Here is a 15,035-nt window from a genome sequence, read left to right on the forward strand (position 1 = left end):
AAGACTCTTTTCTTCTTTCCTCCCGCCTAACAGCTCCACTTTCTCTGGCAAACTCCTACTCACCCTTCCCCCAAAACGGCTTTCTAGATTCACTAGACCAGATTTAATCCTTTACCATCCTTTTCCATACCACCTTCTATTTTCTTTCCATTTACTGCTTCACAGTCTTTTCTGCTAGATCGTAAGCTCAGTGAGAACAGGGATCATCTCTTCATTCGCACAGTTCCAAGATCACAATATGCGCTCAACAAGTAGTCATTCAGTTCAATTCAATTCAATTTCAAAGACTAAAGTAAATCAAGATGAGGTGAAAAAACATAAATTTTCTTTACATACTACTGTTGCGATAAAATAAATCAATGTTTTACCCTAACGTTTACCCAAAATTCTATACAAATATAAAGATTTATTTTAATAACTCACTCTCACATAAATGAAAGATGACACCAAGTGGAATACACTAAGTTGATGCTACAGATGGTATGAGGACAGATAAAATGATGCCATCTGTGATCATATAAAACAGCCTACAAAGATAGCTACTTTCCCCCAAATTAAAAAGGTTGCCTGAGATATGGAAAGATAAAAGCAAAAGAGGTTAATAAAAACCTAAATCATATTTACGAAGTCTTCCAAAAGATTTTTTAAAAACAGACTGAAAAGGTTGTACTAAATTGATTTGCAATCTGGGAAAATACAAAGGTAGTGGGTTTTATTTTAGCCTAGTGACAGCACAGGCAAAAGCATGCTCCCTATGAATCATTTTGGTTTGAACCCAGCCTTCACGTGGCAGGGAGGTAACAGCTCAGAGGGAAAGAATTTGAGCTGAGAAGGCAGGTGACCCCAGTTGAAATCCAGGCTCTACCATTTACCAGTTATTTAGGCTTGCCCTAGTCTCTCCATCTATAAAATGGGGATAATAATGGTCCCTAACTCAGAGAGTTGTTATGAGAATTCAATGAAAAAAGACATGTTAAGCACTTAGCGCAGTGCCTCATACAGAGTAACTACCCAATACACGTTAGGCGTCACCATGTTGCTATTATGATGATCTTTATTTGCTTATGCAATTTGGTTGGTGGATACCACAAAGAACAGCACGGGGAGGAAGAAACAGTACCCAAAATATAAGCTTGGAATTAACTATGTATAGAAAGCCTAAAGCATAGATAATGCAAACAGGTATTTTGTACAAAGTGAACAAGGAAGGATCACACAAGGAAAGCTAGTCCTGGGATCTCAACTGCTAACTCGGACTGGCAGTGGTGACTTGAACTACTGTGTTGAGACTGGTTGAGAAAGAATGCCAAAACCAATTACAGATGTCTGACAAGGGCAGGGAAATTAATAAAAATGACTTCTAGTCAAGTTCTTTAAACAAAATAGTTTGCGTACCTTAGAACTGTTCTTTAATTAACAAGAGTAAGAAGATTTTCCAAATAACTGTAATAAAATAATATGTCAGAGCACCAGAATACAGAACAATTATTTCGATGCAATCCATTAGAGAGATTTGGTGATTGCGACAGTTATCAAAACAGGAAGTAGCACTGTCAATTAGATGATGATAAAGCTATTATTCCAAGATACCCCATAGTATCCTACAGTTGATCTTACAACATGATACATTCTAAACTAATGAAAAGATGACACCCGACTCATTTCATTCCATATGACAAAAAACAATGGACCTGAGGTCCTCGGGATGACAATGATTCTTCTTTACCAAAGACCCAAGGACTAAATGTGGGTGTCACTGGAGTCCTTCACATTTCAAGACGAATTGGATGATGACGGTAGTATCTGTTGCTTGTGGCTGTCACTCAGAAACACAATGAGCGACCTACAGCCACTGCCATTGTAAGGACATGTGATAAGTCTGTACCAGTTGGTTGCTATTTGTGGAGATGGCTCTATAAGTCTAACATAAGGTTATCTGTGAGGGAAAAGCTAAAATACAAACTGCTGGGAAGAGGTTGTTTTTTGTTTGTTCTGATTTTTTACTGAAAGCTTTCCTCTAAAGACAGATGATGTAAAATGAGTGTATTAAATTCAGACATTAACGCATTGGTCATGTGATATGTCTAAACCAGCTACCTAAACAGCTTTGTGTAAACATGAATCTTAGGCCTCCTCCTAGGGCCTACGCATCATTACTTGGATCTACCCAGCTCTGCCTTTCACACACACCGTTCATTCATCCATTCAATGAACAATCACTGAGTGCTTACAAAGTACCAAATGTAGAAGCAGTAGAAGATGGAGGGTGAAAGTGTGACAGCAGGAGCTAGAAAGGTAAGCAGGGACCCAGTCGTGTGGGTAATGCAGACCACACGGGAGCTCTGACTTTATCCTGAGCGCAATGGGGGCCAATGGCTAACGGGTGAAAGTACGTAAGAACAGTGGCAGGAAGACTGGTGAGAAGACTGTTTCAGTAACCCAGGGGGTGACGCTGATGATGGGAGCTTGGGTGGACGATATAGAAATGGCAAGAGCACACAGTTTCAAGAGCTATGAAGGAGGTAAAATTAACAGGAGCTGTGACTGATTAGATAAAGGAGGGAAGGAGAGAGAAGGAGGAGGAACTTGGGAGACGCACTGTGAGGCCATCCACAAATACCATGCTGAAAACCTTACAGGTCACAAAAGAAAGGCTTTATTTTATTTATGAAATTACATTCTAAAGAGCTACTCTGACTATTTATCTTGCTGCAAATTGTAAATCGCCCAACAAGCTTTTAAGGATTTCTATTACTTGTGTTCCAATTAAGCATCATTTTACCAATAGACAACAACTCAAAATATTAAACAGAACAATTTTCTGACAGCTACCTTCCATTATCAGTTTAGGCCACAAACTGGAGTTTTTGAAAAGAGCATGAATACGACTTCTCCTTTTGGTAATAGTGGGGTGGGTACTTTCAGACCATCCCTCCTACTGAGGACAATTTAAAAAGTCAAACGAAACAAAAATCATGTTCACGAAAGCATCAAAGGACAAAATAGTAAGGAATAACTACACCAAAATCTAAAAGAAAGCAAGAACCCAGAGTAATAACCCAGCAATCAAAGCCACTTTTGCACTGAAGAGATACGCCAGAAGAATCTGCTCTAAAAATGAGCTGCCCTCATAATAAGGGTGAACTTGCAGTCTAGGTTAGCATCAGTTGGATGGACTAAAACAAGTCAGACACTGAACTGGAATTAAGATGGTCCGAGTGCCACCAAGAATCTGGCAGAAGCAAACAAAAATCCTCTCTGGGAGAAGGCACCTTCACCCTGGCTCTCACATTATTCTTAAAAATAAATTTCCAGATTATGTAACCAGTACACACAAAAGATAAGCATAAAAAGAAACCAGATGAGTAAGAATGAATAGAAACAACAGACAATAAGAATAGACACACAAACTACCAAACTTTGGAGGGGAGGAGGGGTACTAAATGATAAAAAAAATACTCAATACATCCACTAGAAATTGCCAAAAGAAAGCATATGAAGCACAGAACAGGAGGGGACATCAGAAATCAAATCAGTCATGTAAATTCTCATTGCTTTATAGGTGCTCTTTCTTTGCTCTCTTGCTCTTTGTCAGATTTTTATCTCTGATTTAGTGTCATACAGTTTCACTAAGATTTACCAAAATATGGATTTCTTGTTTGTTTTCAATTGCACTTTGGATTCAAGTGCTTTCTAAATCTAAAGATTCACATCTTTCATGAAATATGAGAAATTCTCATCCTTTATTATCCCTTTGAATATTGTCTCTCTCCGTATTCTAATTTTCTTCTACTGGAAATCTTATGAGGATTATGTCAGACTTCCTAATTCTCAATTTTGTCACTTGTCACATTGTCTCTTGGTGCTACACTCCAGGTAATCTCTTCAGATGATCCTGCATTGCAGCTATTGCATCTATTCCTGTTTAACCCATCCACTGTTTCTAAAAGTTGTATGTGGCTCTTTTTAAAAATCGACCTGATCTCTTTTGATGGTATTTTTGTTCTGTGCTCTTTATATTTCTTTTAACGTGGTGGTTTGATATTTACCTTTATAACCCATTATCTGAAGGTCTTGGGATTCTAATTCTACTGCGCATAGTTTCTGCTGACTCACACTCATGGTTACTTGTCTCCCCATGTCTTCTGTAATCATGGTTTGTGAGCCTGTGGCAGAGCTTTCTCTTTGAGATGCCCAGGAGGCCTAGACAGAGAATGTCCTGCTTTGGGGAGGATTCGCATTTGCTTCTGCTAGGGACCCTGAGGCACAATGGGACCATTTTGATAAACTTCACAACTTGGAAATTGCCAGACCACACAGATAGTCCAGATTGGACTAACAAACCTGAGTGAGAGTGGGCCCGCGGTTGAGGATTCTTGGAAACTCTGCCCCTGATAAGACTAGGCCAAGATGGAAATACTTCTTTGTCCCTCTATCTTCCACTACTAAGGGAAAGAAGCAAAGTATGGAGCACTGTGTATATTATGCCCCCAGCTATGTAAAAAGAGAGGAAAGGATAGATTCATATTTGCTTGTTTGCTTTTTAAAACAAAAAGTCTCTGGGAGGATACACAAGAAAATGATAACCATGATTATCCAGTAGGAACTGGGCAGATGTGGGGCAGGCATGAGAGGCAAACACTTCACTGTACATCTTTTCAGTTTTAAACTCTGAAACTACATGAACGTATTGCCTGCTCAGAAATTTAAGTAAGTTAATTTTTCAAATGCTCAAAAAAAAAATACAACAGAGTTGAAACAACAACACAAAAGTAAAGAAAAAAAAGCCATCTCCAGCAATAGATTGCTAGGTATTCACTAAATATTTCTTCTTTGTCCTTGACAAACATTTGTTAGCCTCCCTTGCAGTTAGGTGAGATCATCAGAATGAGTTCTAGCCAATGAGATGTGGGCAGAAGTGGCATTTGCCACTGCAAGATCAGACTCATAAAAACCAAAAACATATATCCTCCGTGCTGCATTGGCTGGGAGTCAAGGCCCAGGATGACCTTGGAAGTCACATGTTTAAGACTGGAGAGTCTCTGGAGTTCCTAAATGCTATGTGATGAGAGTCCCAGCCTACTCTCCATCTGGAAAGGTCCTGAATTGTTCATGCAAAGAAGAAAAAGGGGAAATCAATTTCTACTCTATTAGAGCCATTAAACTTTTGGGAGTCTTTTTGCTAGCAATTTTCCCCAACCAATGCACTATCTTTAGTGTTAACAAATATGTTAATGTGTGTTAGTCAATCAGAACATGAAGTTGAGCTTCCTAAGTTCCCAGGACTCAGTCAAGTTTAGAGCATTAAATAAAAGAGAAAGGTTGTGACCCCAACCCACCACATAAGATGACAGTGTTCCGTTACTCACGGCTGTGCCACTCTGGGAGGGCACTGAAAGACTGCCTACTCACAGCGGCAGTCCTTGCAAACTCTCCTCGCAACCTGACTATAGCTGCAGGCGAAAGAGGAAACACAGACAAGCGTCAGGTGGAAGAGAAGAACTGGCCAGGACAGATTCTGGACAACTGAAACGGAGGTTTCTTTCCTCCCTGTCATCACTGGAAGCCTCCAGCCAGGTCACCTGATGACCATCTTCCCATCTTTCTAAAATAAGATGTGCTGGGAAACATGCTCTTGAGTCTAACATGGGCTTTCCGGACGGATGGGCTCGGGTTTGAGTCTCACTTTTACCTGATTACGATGGTGGTGAAGGTGTGGTAGCAGCATCATTTAAAAAAATCACATATTGGGGCTGGCCCGGTGGCAGAGTGGTTAAGTGCGCACATTCCACTTTGGCGGCCCAGGGTTCGCCAGTTTGGATCCCGGGTGCGGACATGGCACCGCTTGGCAAGCCATGCTGTGGTAGGTGTCCCACATATAAAGTAAAGGAAGATGGGCACGGATGTTAGCTCAGGGCCAGTCTTCCTCAGCAAAAAGAGGAGGATTGGTAGCAGTTAGCTCAGGGCTAATCTTCCTCAAAAAAAAATTAAAATTAAAATTAAAAAATCACATATGGATGGGTGTATGTACCATATTTTCTACACAATTATTTACTTTTTAAAAAATAAAACACTGCAAACACACATAAACACTACCCCACCTGTATTCCTTTCCCTTTCCTCCTCCCAGAAGAAATCATTTTCCTGATGTTAGTAAATATCCTTTTTACTTCCCATTTTTGTATTTCTACCATTTATGTCTGAATCTCCAAGCAAAACAGGTTATTGTTATAAAATTTAAATAAATGGTATCACACTCTGCATTCTTTTACAACACTGTTTTTTTTTGAGACTTATCCATACTGATACATGTAGACTTAGGTCATTCATTTTAACTGCTGTATAATACTCTAATGCATGACTAGATAGTTTATTTTTCCATTCCTCTCCTCATAACTAGGTTGTTTCCAATTTTTTGGTACTATAAAGGACACAGCTATCTTCTTGACCACATAATTGATGCTAGGAACCACACTAATCCTTTATACATACTGTTTCATTTGGTCCTCACCAACACTAGGAGGTAGGTATTGTCATTTCCATTTTACAGATGAAGAAACTGAGGTGCATAAAAGTTCATGACTTGTCCAAAGTGACACACTGAGTGAGGGAATCAGAAGTCCAGCTGGAGTCTCACTGACTCCAAAACTGTGCTTTCAGACGGTCCCCTATGTGCTTAGTGAGATGATCATGGATAATTAACCTGAGTCTTAGTTTTTCTTATCTATAAAATGAAGCAATCACCATCTCTGGCAGTGGTTGAAAGAATTAACACTTATAATACATATTTTTTAAAAAAAGCAGCACAGTTAGACACTGACTTCCCACCCTGCCATTTTCTTTCCATTCACTTGATCCCTTGAGCTTTAGTCCCCTGCTTCTCCCATACAGACGCACTCACACAGTAACAGATCTCGCCTCTTCAGCCTCAGCCAGCTCCCTCCCGCCCTTGGCTACTTTTCTGTCCTCAGCTCCTAGATATAGACCTCTGCTCCTTTCTACTCAACATTTCCCTTACTTTACTTTTTAACATAAAAGTTTCTTTTTCATCCCTAAAATCAATCTAATATTTTGCATAAACACCTTCACCTGGACAGCATACAGTCCAGAATGTTTTTCAAAGAAAAGACAGATGGATGATCTTTCAGAGTACTGTACTACGGGCATAAAATTGCAGGTTTGCAATTTATGAAATTCAATGGTTTTTTACGATGTTACTTCAGATGTTAGATAAATGTACAGTAAGTGCAAATGACAATCAAAACACTTGTTTCCATTCAAGAGATGAGTACATTCCATCTACTTGTGCCAAGAGGAGGAAAGATATGAAATAACTGAGTCTATCTGTTATGGGTTGAATTGAGTCCCCCAAAAATATATGTTGAAGACCTAACCCCCAGTGCCTCAGAACATGAACTTACTTGGAAATAGGGTTATTATAGACGTAATTAGTTAAAATGAGGTCATACTGGAATAAGGTAGGCCCTTAATGCAGTATGACTACATCCTTATTAAAAGAACGCCATGTGAAGAGATATGCACACAGGGAGAACACCACGCGAATGTGAAGGCAAGGATAAAAGAGAGGCACCTACAAGTCAAGCAACACCAAAGATTGCCAACAAACCACCAGAAGCTAGGAGAGAGGCGTGGACCAGATTCTCCCCCACAAGCCTCAGGAACAAACAATCCTACTGACAGCTTGCTCCCGGACTTACAGCCTCCGGAACTGTGAGACAAATGTATGTTGCTTAAGCAACCCAGTCTGTGGTACTTTGTTACCCCTGGCAAACTAATACACTATTTAAATCACTCATTACGGAATTCAAATTCTACAAGTATGACCTTAAGGAGCCATAGAAAAGCAGAGTGTGCCCAAATATTTCTAAGCAAATAAATTCTGACTCAGATGTGTTTAGAGTTAAGAGTCAGACCTTTTTTTTTTTTTTTTTTTTTAAGATTTTATTTTTCTCCCCAAAGCCCCCCGGTACATAGTTGTATATTTCGTTGTGGGTCCTTCTAGTTGTGGCATGTGGGACGCTGCCTCAGCGTGGTCTGATGAGCAGTGCCATGTCCGCGCCCAGGATTCGAACCAACGAAACACTGGGCCGCCTGCAGCAGAGCGCGCGAACTTAACCACTCGGCCACGGGGCCAGCCCCAAGAGTCAGACCTTTTACACGATACTTAAAACTAGCTGTGCCTGAGGTGAAGACAGCCCCTTTCTATCACCCAGCCTGGCTTCCTCACTCAGGCACACGATTGCTCTGAATAACTTCTATCTACTCTAACTCCATTAGGGGTTTGACAAGAATGCAAGATGTTGCCAAACCATTGCTTCCAGTGTTAAGTACAATGTTTTCAGACTTGACCAAGCAATTATTCCATAAAAGGGTAAAAATGATTTCTCAGAACCAATTCTGAGAAACTAAAACAAGGAATCACATAAAGGAAAACTGCTTCTTAGGTTCTTTTAAAATTAAGGAGTTTTTCTTAGAAAAATAAATTTCCCTTCCATACGTGTGCCTTTATTTTCAAAGCCTACTTAGAACCCTAAGATTTTCATATGGATTCATTTGTTCGTAATTTCTGATCATCTATTATATTCAAAGCACTATGAGCCCGCGATGCATTCTGTATGTGTGTTGCGGGTGGAGGGGAAACAAGCTGGACAAAATTGAGAGGAGTTAACTTTCTACAGAGGGAGGAAGGAGAAAAAGGAGGATTTATCAGAGTTAGGTTAGTTATTATAAATGAAAGACACAGTTTAGTGAGAGATAGATATTAAACAAACAAATATCAATCCTGATAAGTCCTATATGGTATCAAAGAATGATACAAGGAACATAATTTAGATTAGGAGGTCAGAGAAAACCTCTCTGAAGAAGTAACACTTTAAGGTGAGTCCTAAAGGATAAGGAGTTGGCTATGTAAGGATTGAAGAGAAAGGGAAGAACATTCCAGGTAGAGAGACCAGCAATGTGAGACCATGAGATGAGAAAAAGCTTTGGGATGCTTGAGAACCAAAGGAAGGCCAGAGTGACCAGAAGACAATAAATGCGCGAATGCAGGGAAGAATCAGATAGAAGAGCCATGTTAAAGAATTGGTCTTTTATTTGAAGCCCAATGGGAAGCCAATGAAGAGTCTAAGGCAGGAGGGTGACCAGACTCAGTCTTTATTTTGAAAAAGACATTAGTTAGGACACTGCAGCAGTCCAAGCGACAGCTGATGGTAGTTTAGACCAGAGCGATGGCAGTCGTGATGGCAAGACATGCACAGACTCTGGACATATTTTTGAGGTAAAAAAACAGGATTTAGTATTAGACTGGATGTGGTTGTTAAAAAGGAAATGTCTAGAATGATTCCCAGGTTTCCGGCCTAACCAACTCGTTAGATGGAGGTGCTGGTTCCTAGAACGGGGAAACCAGGAGGAAGAACACAGCTGAACATATTAAGTTTCAGATGTCTGTGATACACCTATGTGTTTATGAATCTAAGTTGAATATATAAGCCTGGAGAATAGAAGAGAGTCAGGATCAGACATACAAATTTGGGCATGACTGACATTTTGGTATTTACAGTCATGAGAATAGATAGGTTCACAGGGGTCAGGTGGAGAGGGTGAGAAGAGGAAGGGAGAGAGGGTAAGGTAAGGAAGCAGGCTGAGCTCCTAAAGTTCAGTTCTGAGCAACTCCAACATTTAAAGGATACACAGAAGACGAACACCTAGCAAAGGAAACTGAAGAAGCAGCCAGCACACTAGATGGGAAACAAAAATTAGTACAAGTTTCCACTTCATAAAAAGGGAACAGACTGTACAAAGGTCAAGAAATAAATTACACCTCAGCTTCTGGTGAGAACTGTGAATAGTAGGGAGCAACATAATCAGATATACAGTGAAAAAAAATAATCTATGGAAGTGCAGAGTAAAAATAGAGAAAGGCAAGACCAGAGGCACGGAGATGCTTAGTTTCCATAATAAACAAAAAGCCTTTCATGAAAAGGCTTTCATCTGACTGCCTTTTATAAAAAGTGATTTTACAAAAAGGCAAGATGATATACTACTACTTCTTGCCAGAGAGTCAACATTTTCACTGTTAATCAGAACAATTCATCCACGAGACGGGGAGGAACTGATTTCCCAGATTTTGCTTTGTGGTTAATAATCTGCTGTGCTGTATGTGTGCGTGCACATGCACACACACACACGCTGTGCTGTATGTGTGCGTGCGCACACACACACACACACACATACATACAGCTGTGTTTCCAAGAAACCACTATCTCACTGAAGGAAATGCTTTGTTTCCAATATGTATGTGCACTCAAACTGAACATTTCCTGAGGCAGAGACGTCCTAGCAGACATGCGGGTCTGGAGCTGCTGGAGAGAATGGTGACAAGTCATGAGCATATGAGTTACAGGAGAAGTCATGGCCACAGACAGGATCTTAAGTAGTGGTGAAAGTGAGAAGAGGTCCCAGAGCCAACGGTGGAAGTAGAAGAAGAGGCATCCACCAAGAAACTCCTAAGTTATTTTTGTTTAATATCTTTAAACAGAGAGTGAGTTACTGAACCTTAAATATTTCTTCTAAGATGATCAAATATGCCCTGGAAATTATTTCACTAAAACATCATTTAGAGACTCATCCCATACTTTTCAAGGTTTTCTTTTTCCCCCATCTATCAATATTTACAAGCAGAATTTGTATTTTTGGGCTTTTTGACAAGAACCAATAAAGTACACACGGTGTATATAGTATAAAGACTGACAATATCAACTCAAACAAGCACAAGAAATTCAAAGATGGAGCCTCAAGAAAACGAATTCAATATAATTTAATTTTAAAAGGTCTTAGGACTAACGGCTTGCCAATGTGACATTCATAGACAAGGAGAAGACAGAGAACTACACTGAAGAATCTTCCTGCCTAAAATTAGCAGAACTGATAAAAAGTACAGGCCACAATACATAAAAAAGCATAACCTAAGCACAAGCCAATGTAGTTTCAGTAAAGTAAAATCCAGTCTCAATAATCTAAGTAACTTCTCTGAATCAGTCAATAAGTGTAGGGTAAAAGCCATTTATACTCTGTAAAAGTTGCTAATAAAATTCTGCACCAAAGAGGCCATTTTATAGAATAAAATGTGGTGGGGGTAGAAAATCCTCTGAAACTTGAAACACTTGGTCCTGGATTTACAAACCGTGTGATTGCCCTGAGAGCTAAAATAGGCTAAAAATATAAAGAAGATCTTAAGGGATTTAAGGGAACTCATGGATGACTGACAAATAATGTGCTCTTAGAGAACTTGGGAGATCTGCCTTATCTTGCAAAATTCCCTTGTCACCAGTTATTTGTTCTATTATCTCATTGTAGAAGAAAACTAGGTCCTAAACTAATCATTGGCTGCCAATGTCAGAGACAAATTATTAGCCTAAATGAACCACTGACGTAATCAGCATGGCACTTATATTAGTGTAAAAACAACAACAATAAATATACAGTTGAACCACTGACCAATCAGCTGAAGATTTTCTCAAGGTTTGGAATAGGTTCCAAGTGCCAATAAGATTTAACTGGAATTCTTTTGAAGTGGATTTTAATGGATTAGGAAGATAAAAGTTTGAAAACTATGACCTAAAATAAAAAGGGCAAACTAAAAAGATTTGTGTGTTTGTTTCCAGCTATATAAGTGTTAGGCAGGTCTAAAGTTCACACTCAGAAAGAATCAGCGTTCGATGCATGACATATTTTCTCAGCCTTTCTGAGAAGGTAGGATCCCAAGAGATACAGTTTCAGCCCTTAAAAACCTACAACATGTTTTACTGAACTTATCTCAAATTAATCCTGGTTATAAAAACCAAAGTTAACAATAGAAATAAAAATTTTAATTTACATGAAAAACTCTTCTAGTGACTTTGTTTCTGCTGAATATTTTGACCAAGCAAATAAAATAGTAAGACCTGCTGTGGATGCTTAGGTAGATGTCTTTCCATCAGCCAGAATGCAACATCTCTTACATTGCTGTTGTACACAGACTGCCTGCAGGAAGCCATCTCGTCTGCTTTTGCTCCATGAGGTATCCTAATCTCATTTGAATATTGAACCAAAGTAGATAAGCCCACTTTAAGAATTTCTTCCTTATCTAGTCAGTTTCTCCTGTCCAAAGGTCATTATGGTCAAGAAGAACGATTGGAGGGATCCACTAAAAACCAAAGCAATTTCATAACCATCATCATCAAAACAACGTCTTAAAGTTCATCACTACCACTAACAACATCTGCTGTCCTTTATGGAAGATGACTACTAAGCACAGAGGAATATGCAGACAACACGAGGCCGCTGTGCAGGTTAAAAGAGACAATGCAAATAAAGCCCCTGGCATAGTGCTTGGCATGAAACAAAGAGCTCAAAAATGGTAGTTGGGATTCCTGTCTCACTGTACTCCTTACAGCAACCCTGGGAGGAGGGAGTTCACCATTTCAAAGATGACACTGTGGGTGGGGGCTTAGTGGGATTGACTCATTCAGCTGACAGAGCCCACACGCAGCAGCTCTCTTCACTACCACACCATACGCTGCTCTACCCACAAGGGAAGCTGTTCAGGAAGACGGTGAAGTCCCACTCGGGCTGGGAGTCAGTGCTGGTTTTAAACCTGGACTCTACCAGCTATGAAACATTCAGCAAGTATTGAAGCTCTCTGAATTGGTTTACTCATCTCAAGGACCTACCTCAGAGGATGATTTTGAGTCTTAAATGCTGGTACACTGTCAGAGGGCAATACATAATAGCATGCATGCATTCATTCATTCAGTAAACATTTACCAGGCTCCTAAGTGACAGGTGCTGTTCCAGTCAGAGTCCCCAAATTTATGTACATATCAGGAATCATCTGGGGAGCTTTTAAAAATTCCAACTCCCAGGCCACACCGAAGACCAATCAAATCACAACCCCTGGGGCCTGGACACAGGCATGAGTATCTGTAAAGCCTGCCAGGTGATCCAAAGTGCAGACAAGCTCAGAAACCACCGTGTTCCAGGGACCAGACGCAGCTCCTTTCCTGCAGGAGCTCCGGGTGCACTCATTCTGCTTTCCTAAACATCTCACACTTGGCCTCTCTTTTGGATTCCCACTGTGACTGCTTTAGCTCAGGTCTCAGAGCCTCTCCAAGAACTTGCTGACTTGTCTGTCCCCCTAGCACCAACACTTTGTCGGTCCTACACACAAGCCCAGCTCTGATCCTATCCATCCCATGCTCAGGATCACCAAATTAACTTCCTCTGGCTACCAACTCCTCAGCCTAGCCTTCAGAGCCCCCTACAAAAGGCAGCACCCCATCCCTCCAGCCCCTCTCCCTCTACCCCTTATGCTACTGATGACCCCAACTAACCAAACAACTCACTTTCCCCAGACACGCCCCTTGTCTTCCAATCCACAAGCAGGCTCATTCTTACGGACAAAGAAAAGCATCCTCACAATATTACATGGTCTATTGCCAAATACAAAATAACTTCTTCCTCAATTTAAAACAGTGTTCCTATAAACCATGGTAACCTTGGTTTTAGGGAGGCTAACATACCTTTAATTTCACAATTTTATATAATTTCAGATTAAACACACAAAAAAATTCCTTTTACCTTATTTTAAGGAGTGGCTGGGTCACCCACTTCTTTAACTTCCGTCTCCCAAATGCAGTTTTAGTATGGTCTAAAACCCAAAGTAAACTTCCTTTGGTTTTCATATCAGTCTAAGAAAGTCCAGAAAACAAGTTTTATTAATTACACAATTGTGCTAGTTGTTCATGTGCCATAATTATTCCATAAACCCCAATTTTAAATGCCCATACTTAATACACATTTAAATACACATACCTAGCACAAAGTACAGCTCATAACAAGTGTTCATTCTATATGTGATGAATGACTATATACATGCACAAACACACATATATATCTATACGCACACAAGATATAAAGTATTGATATTTAGTACAAAAAAGGGATAGTTAGCATGTAGCTTTTGGTAAAGGCTATGTGTAGTTTTTAGTTAAGTAAGAATAAATTACTGAGAAGCCTCTTATGAAACATGTTTGTCCTCAGCATCTTAAAAATATAACTGTATACTTTCCTGTCTTGGGAAGGAGAGTGAAAATAATTTAATTTTCCTTTGGCCATTCAGTATATTCTGTTTCCTAAGTCTTACCATTCTAACGCTCGATGCTCTCAAGACAATACTGAACAAATGCTGGGGAAAGAAGGGAGCCTGCACTGCACTCGGAATTTACCCTGGAAGGGCCTCATTTTAGTCTGTTTTATTAAATCCTTATAAAGGTTTATCTATCTATGCTTTGTCACTTGAAAGTGAAGCCATAAAAAAAATTACTATTAACTAGAGATGGTAGTTAATTTTAACCAAGCTTTTATCATATTACTAAAAGTCTATTAATAGGTTTGAATCTTATTTGGAACATAAAATTGTGGTTTTCAGTTGAATGGTTTTTTTTTTAACTTTTCCTTTTCCTTCAAATCAACAAGCAGGTACTTAGAGAACCCTTCCTATGTGCTCAGTAGTACGACTCGTAAGGTATAGTAAGACATGGCCCTTCCTCAGGGCACTTACATCCAAGTCTAAAAGAAAATTATAAGGAGACATAATTAGGGCACAATGCCACCTGGCAGAAACCAACTGTAAAAGTCCTGACGTAAGTTCCCCAGGTCTTAGGAATTTAAAGCAGAGCACACACAGAAGCTACAGTGGTCACGGAGGGCTCCCTGGACGATGAGCTAGGCAGGCAGAGCCGGCCTACAAGGGCAGTCCAGATCAGCAGCTGCACCATCCCTCTGACACAGGAGCCCCAGTGACCTGACCACAGCACAGCGTCCCCTGAAGAGGACGGTGGAGGGGAATCATTCTCCAGTTACCTGGCATCCCTGGAGAAGCAGGCTCAGACCAGAGAGGGGAAGATGGGAGAGACACAAGTCTTGTTACACCTTCGCTCTCCCTGACACCCAGCCCCCTGCCCATCACCCCTTTC

At 40.1% G+C, this 15,035-nt stretch overlaps 1 protein-coding gene across 2 annotated transcripts in view; it reads right to left on the minus strand.

Annotated features, from left to right (window-relative positions):
• MSH3 (mutS homolog 3) overlaps window positions 1-15,035 on the minus strand; it is a 157,849-nt gene that overhangs the window by 84,906 nt on the left and 57,908 nt on the right. For both annotated transcript variants that reach the window (XR_011425697.1, XM_001503855.5), the window contains exon 12: window positions 13,639-13,748. Coding sequence is in view for 1 of the 2 variants with exons in the window: in XM_001503855.5 (XP_001503905.3) it covers window positions 13,639-13,748 (110 nt within the window). In the remaining variant the exon portion in view is untranslated. The remainder of the gene's footprint in view (window positions 1-13,638; window positions 13,749-15,035) is intronic.

This window comes from Equus caballus, chromosome 14 (assembly GCF_041296265.1).
Source record: "Equus caballus isolate H_3958 breed thoroughbred chromosome 14, TB-T2T, whole genome shotgun sequence".
NCBI lineage: Eukaryota > Metazoa > Chordata > Mammalia > Perissodactyla > Equidae > Equus > Equus caballus.